The sequence below is a fragment of the Oryctolagus cuniculus genome, chromosome 16 (assembly GCF_964237555.1).
Source record: "Oryctolagus cuniculus chromosome 16, mOryCun1.1, whole genome shotgun sequence".
Classification (NCBI taxonomy): domain Eukaryota; kingdom Metazoa; phylum Chordata; class Mammalia; order Lagomorpha; family Leporidae; genus Oryctolagus; species Oryctolagus cuniculus.
This window is the reverse complement of record NC_091447.1, coordinates 40,918,979-40,942,500: the sequence shown is the minus strand read 5'-3', so window position 1 is coordinate 40,942,500 and position 23,522 is coordinate 40,918,979. Positions and strand designations below refer to the sequence as shown.

The following is a 23,522-nucleotide window of genomic DNA, read 5'->3' as shown; positions in this document are numbered from 1 at the left end:
TAAAGTCGTCTTGGGCTCTCTCAGGTAGCATAGGGGCCCTTATTTAAAAAATGAATCAATAGAACCATGTACATCTCTCTCTACTATTTACCCATAGTCCCCGCTTCCCCACTCCCAACAATTTGTCATCTCCTCCATGACTTTTTCTAATGGCTGATCGATTTTTAGCACACACAGGAATGACTACAGCCCTGGGAAAATAAGAGGAAGCCAAGAAATTGAACCGAACTGAATCATGCATAGGTGGTTAAGATGAAAATTAAGGAATAAAGTTAAATGTGAATGAAATGTAGTTGGAAACGTGACCTGAGATAGGGAGGGAAGAACGCTGAAGAACAGAGGCATAAGTGGCGTTGTCAGCCTAGTGGGACTAGAGATTGGAGCCAGGGAGAGATGTGAGGAATCTGCACTCAGCCCCTGGCATTGACACTTTCCCCTGGGCTGTGGCTTGCTTACCACATCTGTATTATCTGGAGGAACTGAATTTTCTATTACACTGCGCCAAAACCCTCTGCATGCAAAACCAGAAAAAATAAATATGCATTCTGCTTTCCTTGAAAATCTCTGGGGCTTTTGAAGTGGCAATGTGGTGACTCAACTTGACATCACTTCCTTTTTGTCATAACCATGTAAACCAGCACCAGGAACAGAAGAGTCAGATGGTCCTAAATAATGTTAGACACAGAGGACTGTCTCCTTCCTTGTGTGTTAACTTAGACATTTCCTTCACTCCTGGAAACCCGTTCTCCTACCTCACCAACAACTGCCTTGCAGGAGCTGCCTTGTCGCAGGGGTTTGCCAGCTGCGTGGAGGCTCCATTGACTTTGAGCTGAAGCTGCTGTGCATCAGTGTGGCAGTAACACAGTTCCAGACTTCCAGCTCCTGAAGGAATTGCAGAATGCACACACAGAGGACTTCCATGAAAATACAGCAGTGCTGCCCCTTTTCTTGAACTGAGTTCCTCATCCATTGGAGATAACGTTCATTATCTTTTCTGCTTGCTTCATAAATAGTCCTTGTGCCCACTAAATCCTTGATTAAATTAAAACTGCCATGTGTGATGCCTTATGCTTAGCAGTTATATGGGTATAAAATGTATGTGACGTAGTTCATTCTCTCAGAAAACGTAGACGATTCTGTGTTTACTTACCTTGATCTGAGGCTCTCCTGACACTTCTTCAGACTCAGACGTACTGACCCAGAGTATATGTTGTAGGAGGCCTAGGACTGTGGCAGTGAATAGGAGTGGGCCAGGTACACTCAGAGCTGGGTGTCTAGGATAAAGATGCTGGGAAAACTAGAGTAAGGACCTTTGAGCCCTGGGACTATAGACACTTTGCTGAAAGGAGTTGTTGGGATGGGCTATATCCTAGCAGTTAAGATGCCTGCACCTCATATACTAGTATCTGGGTTTAATCCCAGCTCTTGCTCTTGGCTCCAGTTTCTTGCTAATGCAGACCCTGGGAGGCAGTGTTGATGTCTCCAATAATTGGGTTCCTGCCACCCCTATAGCAGAGCTGGATTGAGTTCCTGGCTCCTGGATTTGGCCTCAACCTAATTCTAGCCCTTGCGGGCATTTGGGGGAGTGAACCAATAGATGAGAGAGTGCTGTGTGTGTGTGTGTGTGTGTGTGTAGTTTAAAATGATAATATACATTCTAATGGAGGAATTGCTGCCACAGTCTATAAGACAGCCATGTGAAGAAGGGATTAGTATTACTGTCCCAGGGATAAAATTATAAGATTGAGATCTTTAATGTATACACAATCCATAGAAATACCATCAGTGACATTCTTGTTGGCTTCATTTATAAATTTTTTTGTGTCTTAAATTCTGTAATTCTATGATTTCTTGATGATCTGGTACCATTTTTAACAATCAAATGAGTCCATTTTCATATGAACACATGATTGTTTCCAAAATTCAATTAGCTGCGTGATTAGGAATTATTTAAACAGTTGTAGTACATGGTCTTGCAGTTACTGTCATCATCCTCTTCTGCCCATTAGAAATCGAGGGAAATACAAATTTCTCAGTCTCTTCCCACAGTTCCTCTGACATCAGAATAAGTGCTTCATTGTTTTCTTTGCAAGTAAAATGAAACTCACAGAAAACTGCCAGTTTGAAATTGCAGTGTGACGTTTGAATTAGAGATCTACTTTGCTCTGTTGACTATTTAGTTCTGGGTCTTGGTGGGAAAATGAGGGGTCACTGATTCCCTCCTCCTATGGAAAATATTTATCAGATACTTGCAGACAATGGCATTTTATCTCTTTGTACACCGGCCGGTGGTTAACTTATTAACAGGAATTGAATTAACTATATTGAGTCATGGAAAATATACTTTGTACTCAGAAGAAAATTGCCATTTTGCTGTGGAACCTTTAAATCTACATGGTAAAGAATTTAAAACATTTTTAAGTTAACCTACAAAAAGGCCCAGTAATCACAGTATTAAAGAATATTTCAACATTTAAAATAAAAGCATGAATTTGAGGTTTCTGGTTTCAGTTTTCCTTTACAAGTAGGTTTTTTTTTTCTTTTTGTTCATGTTCATTCTGCAGCTTAGGAAGCTGGGGAAATACAGCACATGTTTAAGAAACAAAAAGATCAATTTACCTGCAGAGCAGAATACATAGAAAGCAGTGGTGGTTAGAAAGGCTCGGAAAGCTAAATAGAACAATTTTCTTTAGACTTTCTAAAATCAGCCCAATTGTTATAATCATAGTTCTCCAAGGATCTCGCATTTCTGAGATCCTGACTAACCTTTCTGGGAGAGAGGGTAGGGTGGTAAGTATCACTATACTCCTAAATCTGTATAGATTAAATACATGACATTTTTTCATCTTAAATTTAAAAGCTAAACAAACAAAAACCCCAAATGTTTATGTAGTTTATATAGTGGCCGTGGAAGATAGAGCTGGTTTTTCCTTCCAGAGCAGAGACATGATTCCTACCTACTGTAAAAGATCCAGGTGACCTCGACATGCCTTCCTCTCCTGACACGGCTCCCTCTGCATGGACCAGCTGGCCTTCTCGTCACCACCCTCTGGAAATCATGGCTGGAGGAACCAGCATAAAAATACGGTCTGTTACAAAGTCGCATCCTGGGTAGAGGAAGATTCTGACTCTGCACAGACAATAGCAGCAGAGAAACACCGCTGCTCTGAACTTCATGGGAAGAGTTTGCTCCATCAGCATGGGCAGAGCCCAGTGCATCACCAGAACTTCGGCTGGCTCACTGGTGAAGGAGGAGGGGGATGTATACTGTTGGTCAGGGAGGAATCGCAACAGCTAGACTGCGTATTGACTCTGCCTCTTCTGCAGCCTGCTACACGTGTCGCGTCTATCTTAAATCCATTCTGACTTAAAAGGTCTCGAAGTTCTCGGTAGTGGATCCTGACAGCTCTCAAGGAATATTGGTCCTGTCAGGGGGTTTTCTTTGAGACTGACAAAACTCCTGTGAGTATTTGAAAACTAACTGCCTTGCATTGGGTCCATCAATGATGATGAAAGCAACCCACTGGAGAATAAAACTTTTCCCCCCAAGTAGATAAATTTTTATCATCAACTTTATCACCCTGGAAAACCCCACTATCCCTTTTGTTAAGACTAGGTTTACCCAGCGCTGCCGTAGCTCAATAGGCTAATCCTCTGCCTGCGGTGCCGGCACACCAGGTTCTAGTCCCGGTTGGGGCACCGGATTCTGTCCCGGTTGCTCCTCTTCCAGTCCAGCTCTCTGCTGTGACCAGGGAGTGCAGTGGAGGATGGCACAAGTGCTTGGGCCCTTCACCCACATGGGAGACCAGGAGAAGCACCTGGCTCCTGGCTTCGGATCAGCGCAGTACGCTGACCGTAGCAGGCCGGCCACAGCAGCCATTGTGGGGTGAACCAACAGAAAAGGAAGACCTTTCTCTCTGTCTCTCTCTCTCACTGTCCACTCTGCCTGTCAAAAAAAAAAAAAAAAAAAAGACTAAGTTTAAAGAGATGTTTTGATAATGGGCCATAAATGCTCCAAATTAAGACAGACTCTGTAAGTGAGTCTCTGCTGTGGAAGTCAAGGCTATGCCTGCTGAGTCAGCATCCACAGACTAAACAGGGGGTGTCAGTAATGGTGACTCACTTTATATACTATGTTAGGTGGGCTATTGACATTGAAAGTTACATTATAGTATGAGCTACCACTGCATTGCGCAGGACTAAAAGGAAATGCGCCTTGTACTGGCCCACGGCTGCTGTCAGCCTCCACCCTCCTGATGCTTCCTCCTCTCTACCTCCGCTGCTTTAAGGAGAAAGATGGCTGCTGGTGGGTTGGAGATCTGTAGGCCCACCAGGGAGACTACATGCTATTGGAACCCCTTGGGAATGCTGTGCATCTTTGGGGAGGGGAGGCACTTGAAAGTCTTGGTTCTGTGGATACTGGCTCATAACTCATGATCTCACTTGGTCTCTTGGTGAGAAGGATGTGCAAATTCAACTGAGATGCTGGAGCTCACAAAGGGAAAGGAAACTAAAGTTACCTTGTTGATGGGATCCTTAGTGGGCTCCACTGCTAAGTGCAGCCTGGACTTGGTGTGCTCCATGCCCTGTCCCATTTGTGTTAGAGGGGATTCTGCATTCAGAGGTCGCCACAGTAGAGCAGCAACAGAGGGGCACGTAGGCGACTCTCCCTGTTTTCTCTCAGGTGGCAGAGACAGGGTAGCATCCAAGGAGGAGAAAGCAAACTCACAGCCCTGGTAGACATTTACCAGTACCAGAGTGCTCGGGCCTTTCCCAGCACAACAACGCTTCGTGCCTAATCATTCACCAAATCTCCTCTTTTCAAAAAGGTGGCTAGCAATATGCTACTAAGCTGTTGCTGAAAATAAATTTCTGCCCCAAGGCTGCCTTGTATCTCTCTGATTGGATATTCTCAGTTTAAGATAGGTCAACTTGAACTCCTGATTGTTTGAATCTTGAAACGCACAACTAACAAACCTTGTTTGTCAAATGAAAACAAAAGATCCAAGTGAGCTGCTGGATTAGCCCAACAGCTTCTTGGATTTACATAAATGAGTGGCAGCTCTCCATTCGGGAGAAATATTGCCTGCACCTGCCTCCAATGCAAGGCCTCAGGCTTACAGTCCTCTCAATTCATAAATTTGTTGTTGTTTTTTGTTTGTTTGTTTGTATTTAAACTAAATCCTAGGCTTGATTCATGATGGTTCAGCTAAATGAGTTAATATAATCTATTAGTATCTATTAGATTTAATCTACTCTATTAGGATTTGCAACCTCAGCACCAGCTGGAAGACCCCAAAGATGACGTGGTCACTAGGCAGGACTCAAGGCCATCCTTACGAGCTCTGACCAATACTGCCCTGATGAACCTTGTGATATTTACTGGCTTTTGAACTGTTGCCAATGATCTCGCTGTTTGACCTGTGACTGAGAAAGTTACAGGCCAACAGAATAAAGTTAGGAACAACAAAGTATAGCAACAAACTGTGGCAACAGATTGAATTCTTTGGGCTGCTAATGTAGCCGCACCACAGAAGTGTTTTTATGTATGTAAAGAAAGACCTTTTAAGACTACTTTAAAGAAGAATCTTTCTTAGTAAATATGTTTATATTCAAAGAAAGTCCGCTGTCCGGTCTCGTAGCCTTCTCCATTAGATCTTCTTAGTCTGTCGAAAATGAGGTGGTCATCAATTACTTGGGGAGTTCCCTGAGGTATGGTACCTCATTTATTATTTACGTGAAACCTGTGGGCAGTTACGCTTAGCATCATTTCATAAGATAAGGTAGGGAACTTGCTCCTGACTAGGTGATATGATCAATGACATTATCTCAGTCCTGGAAGGCATTCAAGTCAGCCTCACACCACTGGCCAAGGTTGTTCTGGGTGATAGAATTGCTGTAGACCACAAATTACGCCCAGCCTGTGCAGTCCCTGAGGTATCCCGATTGACCTGTTAGTGCTTCGGACCAAGTAGAAAGGCCACAAAGAAACTTAAGGAGAAAGTCACGTGGGTTTCTAAGGCATATCCTGATGGTTTATAGGATTTGTTTAACCTATGGGGTCTGGGAGCTTAGGGAATATAGTTTATCTCAGCACTACAAGTTGTGCTTATTCAACTGCATAGAGTCTTATTGATAATAGGACTTCATTATACGCTGTGGAATAGACTGAGTGGATTTTGTCCTGACCACTGTTCGTCACACTAACATTCACCACAAGTCAGGAGAGGGTGGAAATGGGGGTGGCTGTTGTTCGAAGACAATTCCCCCTTGGTCTCCTATGCCTCTGTGTTTTGTGAGCAGGTATCCACAGCCTTTGATTCAGCAGATCTTAGTGTTATTTGTACAGTGAACATCCTTGCTGACAGAGAAGTGTCTCCCTTTAGAGCAATGACAGACTTGCTCACTGGCCATTCACCAAAATTAGGGTTCCCTAAACTCAGAATTCCTAACAAGATTTTGTGGTCGCACCCTCTGCTTCATTTTTAGACTGTGTTGTTCTGGCAGTAATCTAGATTTGAACTTTGCTTGGATGCTGTTTCTTGATTTTAGACTTAGAGACTTGAAACCTCATCAAATGTTGGCTTCTTTTTGTTTAATAGTATTGAAAACGCATCTCCTCTCCCATTTTACCATACACAGTGAGAGGAGATAAGGTGGCACCTTCACCACTTTGTTTGGAAATCTACTTAGTTGGAACACCCAGCTCACTAGGAACATTTCCTGTTTTCTCATTGGAGAAGGTGATAATGGTGCTAAGCTTCTTGCTGTTACATAATGAACCTTCTCCCAGCCATCTTCTGGATTGTCATTTACAATCTGTTCAGGGCAGCTCAGGCTTGCTGTAATATACTTTTCAAGACTTTACTAGTTCTCAGACAGGTTTTTTTTTTTTTTTTTTTTTTTTTTTGGTGTGTGTGTGTGCACAGGCACAAACTGTTGAGATGTTTACTTAGGACAGAGTTGGTCTTCTGTATGCTAAGTTAATTGAAAATGAATCTTGATGAAGAATGGGGCTGGGAAGGGGAGAGGGAGGAGGAGGAGGGGTGGCAGTGTGGGTGGGAGGGCAGGTATGGTGAGAAGAATAACTGTATTCTTAAAGTTGTACTTGTGAAATTTGTATTCCTTAAAAAATAAGAAAAAAAGCCTTTCTAGCCTCAGCTCACTGCTGGTTTCCAAAGCCATGTCCTGGTGTTTGTTATGACAGCGCCCTCTGCTATTGCTGCACAGCAAATTATCACCAAACTTAGCAACTTAAAGTAAGAAATATTTATACATCACAGTATCTGGGAATCAGCTTAGCTGGATGCCTCTGACTCCCGATCTCTCCCAAGGCTGCAAATAAAGTTTCAGCCAGAGCTGTGGTCATCTAAACGCTCAACTGGGAGAGGATCTGTGTCCAAGCTTAGCTACAGCTGTCCGCAGGGCGCAGAAGAGCTGCTTGCAAAGCTCCCTCAGGTGACTATTGGCAGACTCTTGCTGCTGGCCGCTGGCCAGAAACATCAGTTTCTTGCAGCACGGGCCTCTTGGCTCTCTCACATTATAGCAGCTTGTTTCCCAATAATGAGGGCTTGGGCACATAACAGAGAGATACAGAGGGATGGAAAGAACAAGAGAACGGAAGAGACACAACTCCCAGTCTTTCTCTAAGTTAACCTCAGCAGTAACATTCCGTTATTTCTGTTGTATTCTGGTTGTTATTCTAGGTACACTGTGCACTCCCAGAGAAGGAATGATACAAGGCCAGGAATACCAGGGATCACTGGGGATATTTCAGTCTGCCCACCATAACACAAAACAGAACCCCCTGTTTTTGGAATATATGTTCTGAAAGGAAAGAGATAAAAACCAAAGCAGTCTTTAAAAAAGCAGAGGCTAATTTTGGAGCCATCTACCACCATCAGTAGGAAAGTTTAAGAAGGAAAAGATTGCTTCAGTTGTCAGAAAAAATATTATTGGCAAATCTTTCGCTGGTAGGAATTTTAGGAGGATGAATTTGTCAGAGATATTACTGATAACTGGAGGCACAGAGAGACTGAAGGCAGGAAACACGGAGGCCATATCAGTGCATGATCGAGCTACGGATTTTAGTGATCCTTTACTTGGTGACAAGACAGAGAATGGAGTGAAATTCAGGAAGCAATCTGAGGACAATCGATTGACAACAAAATGTTGAATGGCTTGATAAATGGAGGAGAAATGAATATATAAATGGTGGGCTAGGGATCATGTTGAACATTTTACATGTTTTATTTCTTTAATTCTTCTCAGTATCCTGTGAAATCGGTATCTTTTGCACCGTTTTATAGAAGAGACCTCTAAATATACAAGCCCAATCACCTGCCTGCTGTTGTGTGACTGTGACATTGAATCTTTTCAGTTTGGGTCTCTGATCTCTCCAACCCCCATGCCCATACCCGTTTTTATGGTGTCGTCTTAGGAAATAATCATAATCCTAATGTCAGGTAACCATTTAGCATCTTCCAGACTCTGTGACTTTACCGCTCCTGTAAATCCTCTCAACCACTTTGGGAATAAGGGGTTGCTATTCCCATTTTATAGATGTGCAAACAATGTTCAGAGAGACTTAAGTGGCCTAACCTAGGTGAAGCACACACAGAAGTCACTGACCCAAAATGGAAAGAGCCTTTGCAAAGAAGAGGACGCTTTTTCCCAAAGCTATCTTTGTGCTTGGTAGAGATGTGGGAATTTTAAACATTGAAGTGTTTGATTGAGATCTCTCTCCTCCCAAGAATAAGCAGCTCTCTAGTCTCTCACAGAGCTGAGTGTGAAAATATCTGTAAGCAAATTCAAACGCAGTGAACAAATTCTAACAAAAACTGCATAATTAAGGCTATTTTTATGATTAGCGTCATTTAGTTTCCATGAATTTACCAGAGCAAACATTGCTGCAGCAAAAATCACTGCTAATGGTTGAGCCTAACAACAAGAGAAAATTCCCCAGAGGGTCATTTAGGCCTCAGCTGCAGCTGTGCCGCCCTGTATTTCATACTGGAAAGCTGAGACTAACAGGAAAATCAGGCTCTGCCGAGCCGTGCAGATGTAGCTACAACTGTCTTAATTTATTCAGCAAACATTTGTTCAGGGTAGACTAGATGCCAAGCAATGCACTAGCCACGCTGGGATTGCATGGATAAATCACACCTGGCGCTCTAAGGATCTCAGAGTTGAAAAAAGTTGATGAGGAAAGGCAGATATAGAGCTATTGAAGGGTTATTGGTGTTTTAGTGTGCAGTGGGAGCATCAAGGAGTGAATTAGGGCAGTGAATTCGCTGGATATTCTAGCATGCATGACGGTTCATCTTGAACTGGTGGGGCAGCTGGGGGCTGTTGAGTGAGGAGTCTGCAGACGTGTGCTTGGCTGTGGGTAGGTGCCTTGCTCAAACACCAGGAGGAAAAGAAAGAGAATTAGTTTCAGTAAAGGAAAAGGTTTTACTTCAGAAATGGTCAGATTGCTTGTAAAAGATTCATGCATCACGGTCTTCTAGGAAATTTCATTTACAAGACCAGAGCTGGGCAACCATCTGGTTCTAAGGTACAGCTTGGCGAGGCTGTAACACATGGCTTCTGTAGAATTGTTAGCAGCAGCAGCAATCTCATGTCTTGGAGCACCTATCAAGTGCTTTACAGACTGGTACCATTGAACTCAATCTTGTGACAACCCCTGCATGCAAAGAACTACTTTTAGAAAGTTTTTCATTGTAAGATGAAGAAATTGAAACTAAGATCTGGAAGCTGACACTTCCTGTGTCTCCCAGGCAGGATTTGAATAGGGTGTAAGTGCCTACAAAACCAGGATTGTTTTGTTGAATCCTTCTTAACCAACTCACCAATATGACAGGCAGTCTCTGTTCCTTCTGAAAACATGCAGACTGATAAAAAGAGAACTCGTGTGTTCCGGACTGTAGCCCTCCTGCAGCCAGAAGTCATATGTTCACCAAGAGGCGGAACCCGCCAGCTGTTCTTGGGGTTGTAATTATGCCATGTAATAAACTTTCAAGTGCCCTCTTGCAACAAAAGTGACAAGGAAGTTGCTGTGTCTGTAAGCTGGATCTTACAGCAAAGAGTCAGTAAAGACTGGTAGCTCAACAGGTGTGAGAAGCAAGTACAAAAGATAGGGGCAAATCCAAATCCTAAAAACATGAACTGTGCTCCTGTATTTCCTCGCAAGGCTATTTTTCAGCCATTTTAAGGACTTTACAGCAGTTGTATGGATTGTATGTTATAGTTGTAGGTTTTTTCTATAAGAACTCATAAAGCATCAGCCAGCAGACCCACAAGATGAGAGGAAGACTTGACCCTGCAATTAAAAGATAGGAAAATCATGAATACCTCTGTGACCAGGTAACACGAAACGGTATGTGCATGCATTTGCTTGTTCCCCAATGATTCCTGTCTTCCCGTTGCAGTTAACGCAGTCAGTACTTAGCCCCCATCCTCTCTAGGGGGCCTCCTTTGCCCTTGGCCAGGATGAGCGTATTATGAGGGAAGAGCACAGGAATGTTGGGCTCCACTAGACACAGGTGCAAGAGAACTGAATGATAATGTTCAACGTCGTGGAAGACGAATCCCAACACAGCAGGACTGTGTACCAGGGGAAGCAGGGAAGGAATGTATTCCCTTTCTCCCCAAGATACTTCAGGTTCAGTATACTGAAGCAGCATGGCCTAGAAGGCAGTGTGGGCTCTGGGATATGTTTAATGTAGTATCCTCAACAACTTAACTGTCTACCCTTCGGTAGCACCTCTGAGGCTCAGAGCTGACTCCAAATGAGATAGTACAGTAACGCCCAGAGCGTGTCATTGTTGAGGAATATACAGTGCTGGCCACACAGTAACTTGCAAACAGATTAATAATCCCCTCCTCCCCTTTATGGAGCTATCAAGAATATGAGACATTAGTTAGGAAGGTGGAGGAGAGCATGAAATGGAGCATTTAAAATCTATGTTGGTTTTTACCATAAGAACTATCCTCACTACATTCGAGATGAGTTTGGAGGTTGAGAAAAAAAGGATGTCAAGAGTCTAACTCCTTGAAAGATTTTTAACTTAGCTGGAAATACGTTGATCTAGCGATTTTATTTTGGTGCAGCATTTTCTGTCTTCCTGTATAACTTGAAGATTTGATCTGAAGTAATTTGGGAGTTTATAGCATTCTGCTAACGATTCATTCTATGTCATTTATTTTACCTGCAGAATAACCACAAAAAGTTTCCATTTTTAACAAAGATAAAAGGATCAGAAGTGAACGAATACTCTTAGTCCACTGAGTGTAACTTTTCTTATTTCCAAATGTTTATGAGGTCCTGTGATAAATGCACCTGTTATTCTAAAGCCTATTCAGGCTGGAAATGGCAGATGCTCAGCAAGAGAGAATGACAGCTTAAAGTCTGAGCACCCTATCCATGGCTCATAATAAACAATGAGTAGAATCAGGACAGTAAAAGACATAGTTTGTCCTCCGAACGCTTACAAGACTAATCAGAAGGAGAAAACATTTGTAAGCAGAAAGATGAAATGAATGATAAGAATTTCAGCAGGATTATAAGAAACTTGGGTGTTGGGAAGGAGAAGAAATTGACAAAAGAATCAAGAAGAATTCTTTATAACAGATTTATGAAGATAGTTTCAATAAAGTATATATGGGTGACAAAGCTAGGTCTACCCTTAGAGGTAAGAATTTGCTTATGTTATACCTACACTGTAAGGCTGTTAAGAATATGTGTGACAGAATACTGCCTTATCAACAAATGACTGCTGTTCACTGTCATAATTTTGAAAACCCCTCAGGAACTTCTAGAGAGCACTAAGTAAATGCAGTTGTCGTTCTTGGATTTATTAAGAACACTTGTTTGGATCCTGTTCCACGGCAGGCCCCATCCTAGGCATGTACTCCCATCCATTCTCTCACACAGAGTACTTACGTATTTGTTTCATCCTGGCAAAGGGAAATGAAGCTGTTCATTTCTGCTCATGCTTTAAATGTATCGCACTAATATTGCTTAGTCAGACCTTAAATTTAGTTTAAGGTTTTATTGAGTCAATCATGTGATGTCTCAAATTGATTATGAAGAACTGAATTTTACATACCTGATGTAAGCCTTTACAGGAAAGGTCTCCCTTTGCCACTAGTCTTACTTCCAGGGTTAAACACAGGCACACAGTTTCATACTCACATGAAGGCTTTCCGCAAGGTTTGTTTGCTGCCCAGCCTTGCCACGTTCCTGTTAATTAACATCACTGGTATTTGCAAAGTACTTACTGACTATAAAAAGTGTGTAGAATTAGGAGGATTAATTCAAAGAATTGCACGAAGATCATAACAAATTTTAAGGTTGGTGGTTTCTCACTGTACAAACAAGCAAGCTGTCAGGGACTTTGCTCTGCCAGAGCCAGACACTTGGGGTGGTAGGTGGAGCCTGGTTTCCATGGAGTCCTGGAGTTCCGCAACTGAGGAGCTCTCTCAGACCAGCATGGAGACCACTGGCTCCAGCTTCCTTTCCTTGCAGTCAAAGAGCAACGGTGCAGAAACCCCCAGGGTTCTTGCATAGCATAGACACCAGAGGAAACACGCAGACAGCGGGTTCAGCTGTCAGCAGAAAATAATTTATTTTGGCGTGCCCAAGCCAGGAGCAAGATTGTCTCATAACCAAAAACCAGGCCCCAGAGAAAAGGAAGATTCCATGTTTTAGAGTTTGCTTTTCGGAGAGTCCTATACATTCACTTAGTGCTGGGGAAGCTTCGGGAAGGGTTATACATCGTTTAAAGGGGAGGCGTTCGTGTCCAGTAGAACCTCATGCGTGTTGCTTGCGTTCCATGTTCATTTGGAGGTGGAGAGTTAACAGTTTGATGAGAAAAGGGTTTGGTTTTCTGCATCAGAAAGGGGAAGGGGAGGCCAGCGGCAGCTTGTGCACAGGTGCCTCAAAACTGACCGTGGCTGCGTGGGGACCAGCCGCTTCCTGCAAAGAGGCGTCAGCTGCTGAGCTGTGTCTGTCCAGTCAGCTGCCTCCCATCCATCTCCAGGAACACCTGGTTATCTTCAACTCGGGTTTAGTCAAGGTTCATTTCTTTTCTGTCAGGGAGAAGGGGTAGTGTTAAAAGCATCGCTGATTTTACTTGAGGAAGAACAACAGTTTAAAACAAACAAACCAAAGCACCAGTTCACTCACTTGTAAGCAGTTAGGAAAACCACTGCTGTGCGTAAGATACCCTAGGCTGTGCAAAGACCACCCACCCCCCGGCCCCCAGTCCAGGTTGGAGTCTGGAGGGTGCTGAGGTGGTGTGCCCTCCTCGGCCAGTGGCTCTCACTTCCTTAGGAGGAACTGTGTGACTCCCAGCTCCACAGCTTGGAGAAAGTGGAGAGACATCAGCAAGCAGCCACAGAGACAATTACAGAGAAAGCAGTCCAGACCCACAGAGGAAGCTGGAATTGTTTGGTTTGGAAAAGGCAGGTCTGAAGGCAGTGTCTTAACGGCCTTCCAGACATTAGGGGTTATTGCATTGAGGATCAGGACCAGATTTCCTTCATGTGCAAACATAATTTTAAAAAGAAAGCGCTTCAGCTCTAGCAGGAAGAAGACGGTGCAAACCCACAGGAAGAACGGCAGTCGGATGCTGGAGCTGTGGAGTGCACGTACAGTTCACGGCGCTCTTTTTCAGAGCAGTAGGAATTCTGCTCTGCGTTTTACGTGTTAGATAAAGTCCGACTTGAAGGAAGGCATGAATTAAACGAACCCTGTCTTTGGAGCCCTGTGAATCTGTGATTTATCTTTAAAGTCTATCATAAGGTAAAGATTTAAAACAATTATGTTGAATTATCGTCCCACAGCCTGATGTGCCAGAAGAGCTGCTTTCTAATAATGTTCCGGAAGTTAGCAGCAAAGAGTCACGTTTACTGCAGGGGTCATGAACTCCAATACCTGCAGGGGCCTGGGGCCCGGGGCCTGGGAAGCAGGCAGGCTCACTGCCCGGGGCAGCCCAGGGCAGCGCGGGGCTGGGGAGGCTGTGGCCTGTCACGAAGGGCATGACCCAGCTAAAAGGCACAGCCACCGCCAGTTCCGGCCGATTCTTACCACACCACAACGGGCATGTCTGGACAGATCCTTGGCTTTCTCAGAAGGCTGGAAATGTACCATTTTGTGTGAGAATCCCCCTCCCCCCCCATCAACAAAATAGATTTGTAAAAGTGCTGTTCTGGCAAAACAGTCCACATGTGCGACTGCCGATGAGAGGCCTTCAGTTTATCCCTCAACTCATGGCCAATCACTATGCAATTAACAAACAAGCAGGACTGAGTGAGCCCTCAAGCTTAGGAGAATTAACCTGCAGTGTTTCATTAAGGTCCTTTCCAACTCTACGGGTCTTTGATCTCTGCCTCCTTGTTCCTTTGCTTCCAGTGTTGGTGGCTTATTCACACGGGAGATGGGAATTGTAAGAAATTACTCATTTCCCTTAGCAACATAATTTTATTTAGCAAAACCATCAAATACTGGGATTGAAAGAACGCAACTCGCATTGCTATACTAAAGATGCAGCTGATGGTGTCTGATTTTCAGACGTTCACCTGTGTATGGCACAGACTTGTCACTTTGGATCTTTGAACTAACCTTTGTTTATAACATTGCCTGCACGAAGCATGCTTGGTTTAATACTCTTACTGTTTGGTGACACGTTTCATTGCTCTTTCATAAAATATTTTTCAAATAACCTATCTCCACTTGGGATGAGGACAGCCGGATTGCTGAAACCCCCTTCCTTTCAGACAGGGGAATATGCCACAGATGAAGAGGAGGACGAGGCAGGGCCCGTGGTTCCTGGCGGGGACATGGCCATTGAGGTCTTCGAGCTGCCTGAGAATGAAGACGTGTTTTCCCCGTCAGACCTGGACACGAGCAAGCTCAGCCACAAGTTCAAAGAGGTAAGCCACGGATCGGCCAAACGCTTCTCTGTACCCACGTGTTCCGTCTCTGAGTATACATTTTTTATTTGAATAATATATGGAGAATAATCAAACGAAGGCTTTTTAATAACAGAGTTTCTTGAGTCTCAAACGCCAAAGTAAAATTTAAGTGGATCTCATTCTAAAATCACTCATAGAAATGCTGATTTCTTGCCGTAGTGGCAGCTTGACAATGTATCCAGCTCCTGATTTCAAGCTATAACTTGATGTGCCACTGGGTGATGAATTCAAGTGGTATTTTTTCAGGTCGACAGAAGCTCCGGTACCTGTTGAGGAGCTTCCTTCTTCAGGCTGTGATTTTTCTAAAAAGGCTCATTTTTCTTTCTTTTCCTAAAATAGACAGGGTCCTAATAAGACTCAGATGGCATACCCAAAGAGTTTAATTGGAGAGAGGTTAATGACCAGACGTTGAACAGTGTTAATAGACCTAGTAAGGGAAGGTGAAGTGCATAGGGACTGACAACAGCAGGAAGCTGTCACCTTCTTGGGGGTTAATAAGTAAAGCTATTGAAAGGAAGTCCCTTTTTGGAGGAAGCTTAAGATGCAGCCACTGCTACCAAACACATTGTGGAGGCAAGGGTGGTGGCGACCCCATGCCCCGGTGCCACGGCCCTTCTCTTATGGGGGTGCCCTGATGACCATGTAGACTCTTCTTCCACGTTAATGCTCACGTAGACTCCTTCAGAGTTCTGGGGGACTATCTGTCCATCTTTGTTGAAGACATATACCCGTATGTCATGACTTACAACCTCTCCATTTGTAAAAAAAAATGATTGATTGATTTATTTGAAAGAGTAGCAGAGAGGGAGGAAAGGCGACAGGGAGAGACATCTTCGATCTGCTGGTTCACTCCTCACATGGCTGCAATAGCCAGGCCTGAGCCTGGTTGAAGCCAGGAGTCAGGAGCTTCTTCCAGGTCTCCCATGTGGGTGGCAGGGTCCTAAGTACATGGGCCATCTTCCTCTGCTCTTCCCAGGACATCAGCAGGGAACTGGATTGGGAGTGGAACAGCTCAAAGATGAAACTGCACACGGAGAGATGCTGGCATCACAGGCAGCATCTTTACCTGTTAACACCACAACACCAATCCATCTCTCAAACCAAAGAACACTGGAGACAAAGGAAAGTCCTACAGGAAGCGGCTGAGAAGGAGGGAAGGGTGTCATCTAGGTGCTGATTTCATTGAGTTGTTGTGGCTCTCAATCCAATTTAGATCAGTTTTGGAATCGGAGAGATCAGAATTGAGGTCTTTCATGTTGCCAGGTAGGGAAAGCTCCTGGTCCTTACTAGATGACTGAGCTAGACAAAGGGTCCTCATTTCTGTTATGGAAGCTAAAGACTAAAAAAAGCAGAAATAATGTGTGGAAGGTTGTATCTTAAGGCTCTGAAATTAGCTAAGGACTCAGCACTACATAAATATGGTTCTAAGTTTGGGCCATTGTGCAGACAACTGTGGTCTAGACCAGCGACTGGCAAACCATGACACACTGGCCAATCTGGCCCACTGCTCTTTTTGATAAATATAGTTTTATTTGAACACAACTGTGTCCATCTGTTTGTTGTCTGTGGCTGATTTCATGATGCAACAACAAGTTGAGTAGTTGCAGGAGACTCTATAGCCTGCATATCCTAAGTTATTTGCTATCTGACCCTTTACAGAAAAATTCTACTGATGCTGGTGGACACAGCTGCACTATCTGGATCCATTCCATATTACATAGCTGATTTATTTTCAGTCAGAATAACCAACTCTGCAGCTTCATTTTAACTTTAGTTTTTAAACAGTTGGTGGCTTGTCTCCAACTCAAGAACAGGCAACTATCACAACATTGCACTTGTAGTTCTCTGATCTTCTCTTGCACTTAACATATCAATACATTAACTGCTTCAGGAAATTGACACTGAGTCTCAGCTGTGTGGCATTCTTTCGTGGTGCTTGGAGCTTGGACACTGCCACTGTCACAGTCTCAGATCTATGTGGTTAACACGCTGTGTAGAGCACTCGGGGAATGTCACAGAATAATGCAGCCCGGGGTGAGCATGGAGGTCCCGTTGTTCTGAGTTCGTCATAACGTCTCCTGTTACAGAGTTGTCTTAAATACTTCATTTTGAGCAAAAGGACTTGTTGCAGTACCTGAGGAAAATGCTCTGAACTGAAACTCTCTCCGTCAGCTCTACCTCTGTGCATTGTGTGTCTTCCTACCACACGTGAGCACCACTTGTTCTGTTCCGTCCTCACACAGTTCTTGCAATAGAGTTAGTACTTAAATATTTAGTGAATGAATGATATCAAGCATTGCTGGAATTTGTTATGTGGTATAAGACAGGTGCCTATTTTAATTTTTCTAAAAAGCTGACAGATTGGCCAGCCCTTTCATTAAATGCTCCTTTGTCCATTGCCCTGTGGTTGGAGGGCCGACATGGTTATCTACAGACTCTGTGCCTATACGCTCTGCACTGCTTTTGGCTTGCACGTTATGTTCTATCTCTTCATTTTTCTTCAGGGCAGGACTGTTAAAATATACATTAACATTGATGGATCTAATCAGATCCATCTAACTCTTCTCTTCAGATACTCTTCCACTTTTCAGCTTATTCAAAAAAACATTTGAATCATTTTGTTAATTTAATTTCCTTGAACAATTCCCTTGCAATTTTTATTGTAATTACATTGCCCTGTAAATTAATTTGCAGAGAACTGACATTTTTATTACACTGGCTCTTTCAATCCAAGAATATGGGGTATACGTTGAAGTCAGGTCTGCGTGTCTGATCCCACTGTTAGCTAAATGAACGTCCAACTGGTAAGGGATAGAAAACGTAACCAGAGTGGGTCAGTCAACAGCTGTCGAAAAGAACCTATGACCTGCAATGTAAAGACGATTGTCCTGTTTGCAGAAATGGCTTTTATAAAAGAGACGTAAGGATTTACATAAGGTAGAAATTCCTGTTCTCAAAAGTTTGTTACTACTTAGCCATAAACCATCTGTGTATCTGTGGAGGAAGATTTTAAATACCTTTTATAATAATGATTTTTAACTTAAGTTTTCCATCTAAGCAGGCCAATATTGGTATTTTTGAATTTTTAAAGAAATTTGAATATTTCCTTTAGGCTTTGTGTATGTGTTAGCATATTTTTATGAAATGATTTTATAGGTATTGACATTTTATAACTATAATTAATTACCATTTCAATATTCTTTATTTTAATGTCTTAACCTTTTTCTTAATTTCAGGATTTTATCTTTCATGATAAATTTGACATTCCTAATAATTTATTTTTTTAATTAAAAAAGCATTATTTGATTGTTTCCTATCAATATATTTTCCTTCCTTTCTTGTTTTTGATGAATTGCAGTTAGTACATTTATTTTTAATTACTCTTGCATCATGATAATTAAAGCTATGATTCTTTTCTGATTCTTGCTTAAGCTATATGTCACAAGTTTTTACATGTAGAGTATCATTGTCATTGATAGATAATTTCTCTTGTGTTTTCCTCTTTAAAATAAGAAGTATTGAATTGCATTTTTTTATTTTTAAGGCATATCAACATTTATTTTGCTAGATTTTATTGGACTTTAACTTTATTACATGCTAATCAGAAAACGTATTCCATATAATTGCTATCATTTACGAATTTTGAGACTTTTTTATAACTTGATTCAAAAACAGTTTTGTTTTACTATTTCTAGAAAATATGAAAACCACACATACACTATATTTGGGTCTGACATTTATATATATTTAACATATATGATTAATGTGTATTTTAATATAGATTTCAATATATATTTAATATACATTTTAATATGTAAGATTAGTAATACAAATACACACATGCATTTTTCCTGTAGTATGACTTAGATTTGTCTGCCTGATCTACCAGTTCTGTAAATCGTGTGTTCAAATGACCAGCTGCAGTCATGTGTTCCTCCCTATAATTCTATCAGTTGTAGTTTTATCCCTTAAATCTTTGATGCTAGCTGTATATATGTTCAGGACTATTATACCTTTTTGATTGATTGTAGCATATCTCTTATCCCTTCTGATACGTTTTTCCCCTAAATCTATGTTGTCTTATGGTAAAACTTAAGTTCTGGCCTTCTTTTATATTTGCTTTTTTTTTCTCTATATCTTTATTTTCAGCCAATCCTGTCTTTTGTTCCAGTGTCTGTCCCATCCTAACCTGGGAGTGAGTTTTTGTCAGTTAACTGGAGAGTTCAGTCAGTTCACGATTACTTTAGCCACTTCAGTACTAGAACTTAACATCTGCTGCCTTACTTCAGAGTTTGCATTTTCATACCTCCTCGCTTCTTTTTTATCTTTCTACCTGATTGTCTTTGGATAGGCCAGATGTTCATCTGCTTCCTAAAAGTGAATGCATTTTCATTTGATTTCCCCTGACTTACTTTCCCTTGGTCCTAGGTGATTTTTGCTTAGCAGTATATAAAGCAGATGGAAACTTCCCTCTGCCACTTAACAAGATAATAACCAGGCGCACTGTCCGGTACCTCCCCTCCCCTCACCGTGTTTTTTGGTTCTGTTTTGTTTTGTGTGTTTCAGTTAACTGTATTTCTATGTGTGCCTTTCACAAGATAGTGAGCTGCAGCTCCCCTGGCTGTGATGGGGCCCAGTGCTGCCCTGCTGTGGGCTCACTGGCTGCTGCCTTCCTGCTGTGCGGCACTGCGGCTGTGCCAGGGGCCCGGAGGTCCCAGCTCCAGGGCCTGGCATAGGCTGCGCTGACCAGTGTGCCTCCAGATGCAGGCACAGCCAGGCTGTGCACAGCAGTCAGAAGATAAACTGCCGTTCCCTCTCCTGGTTGCTGAGGTGCCCCTGCTGCAGAGCCTCAGTTTCCCAGACACCTGGGAGCACAGTGTTCTGCTTCTTAAGCATCTCACAGGCTTTTATGTGGCTGATGAATGAGACCCTGAGGCCTTTGTGTGATGCTTTTTCTCTTTTGGCCTCTCCATAGTAGGACTCAAGAGAGGGAGGAAGTAGCCTTTGTTAGTTTGACATATTGTATTAAACGGGGCGCTTCCCCTACCTGATTCAGTCATTTCTGCCTTTTGTTGGTGTTGTCAGTCCCATCATCCAGTTTTGCTTCAGAATGTTTGATTTCTCCTATTCTAACTGCTTGCAATCAACGCTTAATTTAGTGTCATACTTTATTGTTTGGATGTGAATGCCGTTAAAATTATAAGTCTGTCTCCTAGTATGCCTTTGGCCGCATCTTTTAGTTGCAATGTGCATTCTTCTTGTCATCACTTTCTAAACTGTCTGTAATTTTTATTTTTGTTGTTTTATTTTCTCTTTGACTTGATTACTTGAGGGAATAGTTTTTAACTTGTAACTTTTTAATTTAATGTTTCTTACATTGTGGCTGGGTAATACTGTCTCTTCAGATTTGGGTTTTTGAAAGTGACACTTCTATTGTGGATTAATATGCACGACTTGTGATAGAAGTGACTGTGTTTCACTGTAGATTCTCAGGGACTCTTTTGATAACATTGGCCATTGTGTTTTAGACCTTCTGTATTTTCTGTATCCTTATTCAATGTTCCTTACTTAGCTTCCTGAACCAAAGATCGTACAATGAAATTACACCTCACTATTGTACTTTGTGTCTTATAGGTTGGCTATCTGCTTTGATGCTATGTTGAAAGTACTTAAAACATGACTTAATGATTTTTTTTACCATTGAGAATCCTTTGTCTAATGTTAATAGAGAGACTGATATTTTTGTTTACACAGCAAGGTAACCACACCAGTACAAGTGTATACCTGTGTTGAATGTAAATGTTGTTGCTGTACTTTGTTTTACTGTAACTTAACATGAACATACTCTTGGAGTCTGTATCTTTTACTAAGAAAACTTAACCAATTAAAATTTTGTGTTGTAATTATTCAGAGTTAATTACTCTGAATCAATTTCATGCTTATGTTTCTTTTATGCTTATTGTTTTTTACAAAGAAGTATCTTCAAACTGTCCAAAAGTATTCTTGTTTCTATAATTTTTAAAATTGAGACTAAAACAGTATCATAAGAATACTTCCTATATAGTACAAGTTTCAGTCTAAAATACATTGTTAGTAAAATTTGTTACACTTTTAAAAACTTATATTTTCAAATAGCTTTAGAGTAATAGTTGTAACAAGTAGTTGTACTCTCAGATTAATCAGTTTCCACTCTTATTCCTTTCACAGCATAATCTCCTAATTCTGAAATTCTGAGGCTTTCATCTTTCAGAGTGTATCTTTAAATAATGTGTCTGTGGAGGCCATTGTTTTCAGGAGCTTCCCTGAGAATGACATTCTAATGAGCATCACATAGAAATGAGTGTAGGCCAAGCTTCCTTGTTTAAAGCATATTTAAAAGGAAAAGTGTTGTGACAACCTGACATTTGGATGCTTATGCATTTTGCCTTACTTTAAGCTTGGTTTCACATTATCCTGGATTATGCCTCTTTTTTGTTTGTTTGTTTTCTATTTTGATTTGGTTTTATTTTAATTTGCTTTCATTTTGTTCCATTAATTTTTTTCAATTTTTGTTATTTCCTATTTGTTTCTTTTCTAGAAACACTGTCATCAATATTTAGTGCATTTTAATGGTTTATTCTGTCTCTATTTTCTGGGTCTGAGAGTTTTTCTCAGATTTTTCTTGTTATGCCAACATTCCATTTTCTGTAGGATTAAATGTGCTTTTACCTTCAATTCCTGTGTGCTCTTGAGCACATGGAAAGAGGCTTCTTCCTTATTTAGTGTGTCATTTTTTTATTCTCCATTTTACTTTCTTTCTTTATGTTATGTTACCCTGAAATATCTTTACTTTGGGGATGCAAAATTTAGTTCACTTATTTGTGTTTCCAATCTGATAATTTCTTTACCTTCCTCTGTAGTTACTGACAATAGACAAGGTTTGCTTGTTTTTCTTTTAGCTTTCTTGAAATGAGGCAGCAGCTGTTTTGCTTGTTAGTAATTATTCAGTTTTAAAATTGATGAGTCCCTTCCTGGATCTACACCAGGACGACACAACTAGTTACCCAGTTTCCAGGTACTTGCTGTTTTCTGGCACCTGTTGTCTGGGGCAGTTCTCTGTACTGTAAGATGCGGTATACTCAGATCTCACTACTCAGTTCCCTAAGTTGAAGAAAAACAATGATTTCCATTATGTTTTTCGCTCTCTCTTCTTAAAGATTTTTTAAACTGTATTTGAAAGGCCAAGTCACAGAGATAGAAAAAGATCTTCCAAAGCCTGGAGCCTGGAGCTTCATCTGGATCTCCCACGTGGGCAGTGGGGTCTCAAGCACTTGGATCATCTTCTACTGCTTTCCCAGGTGCATTCAGAGGGAGCTGTTTTGGAAATGGAGCAGCCATGAGTTGAACTAGCACTCAGGTGGGATGCCAGTGTCACAGGAGTTGGCTTAACCTACTGTGCCCCAATGCTGCTGCCTATCCCCCAAGCGCCCCCACCCCTGTATCCTTGTCTATACCACTTGATATTAAGGTCTGTAGTTGAAATTATGCATTGTCCCATGAAATGCAAGACATCAGCCACCTTCCTGCATTCTGTGCCTATGTTAGTCATTGCCTTCTGAGCAACTGTAGACTAATGAGGGAGTTAGAGAACCCAGCTAGGGGCCCACTCCTGGGTGCCATGGTGGAGGCCATCCACGTTCCCAGCACAGAGTGTCTCCCTGTCACTGGATTGAAGTGATTTTTCTTAATTCACCTCGATGACACTTTCATATTTTTGGACAGTTGTGTTCAGTTTCAGTGTCCATTTAGAGCTGTGAGTTTTTCTTTCTCCAAGGTGATTTCACTGGAGATTTGGTGGGACGGAGGGACAGGCTGACCATGTAGCATCACCCTTCTCCTCATCAGGAGTTGCAGCTGCTAGCACCAGCGAGTACATTGTACATTTATCTGGGGAAAAACAAAAAGTCTGAAATTTACGTTATTTTATTTGTTTAAGTCTATGAAAAAAATCCATAAACATTATCATGCATTAGATGATAATGTATTCTTTATGGAACTTTCCATTAACACATGGACAAGCTGTAAATTATTGTCTACTTGACAGTAAACAGATTCTTACTATAAAAGGAGCTGTCGCCTGCATCTGGCATCTTCATTATTAATAACCAGCTTATGAGTTCCTACTCAGAGAGTGACCTCCTTGGAGGGTCTCACCCTACTCGAAATCTGTGTATCATAGTGTGGTTCAGTCAGCCTCTCATCTCATTCGGCATGTACCGTTCGCTGAGAGAAATACTTTCGTTAACATAAAGATGGGTGTCATTTATAAAAATGTCAGTAAATATAGGTTTGCTGATTTATTTTGTGGAGCTTATTCTCTTGGTGGTAAGACACACATCAGGCAAATACTCACAAAGATAATTTGTAAAAAGTCTGGTTCCAATTCTGAAATCACTTTATCAAGAGGATAAAGCCCTTATCTGATTAGATCATTTCTAATACTCCATTAAAAATCCTTCCTACGAATATTATATATATATACATATATATATATTTACTTTTTC

At 41.7% G+C, this 23,522-nt stretch overlaps 1 protein-coding gene across 18 annotated transcripts in view; it reads left to right on the top strand.

The window, feature by feature from the left end:
• PPP1R9A (protein phosphatase 1 regulatory subunit 9A) overlaps window positions 1-23,522 on the top strand; it is a 320,664-nt gene that overhangs the window by 232,119 nt on the left and 65,023 nt on the right. For 17 of the 18 annotated variants that reach the window (XR_007922245.2, XM_070059813.1, XM_051852968.2 and 14 more), the window contains one exon: window positions 14,782-14,937. The exons of the other annotated variant lie outside the window; for it this stretch is intronic. Coding sequence is in view for 16 of the 17 variants with exons in the window: in XM_070059813.1 (XP_069915914.1) it covers window positions 14,782-14,937 (156 nt within the window). In the remaining variant the exon portion in view is untranslated. The remainder of the gene's footprint in view (window positions 1-14,781; window positions 14,938-23,522) is intronic. 18 annotated transcript variants of the gene reach the window in all.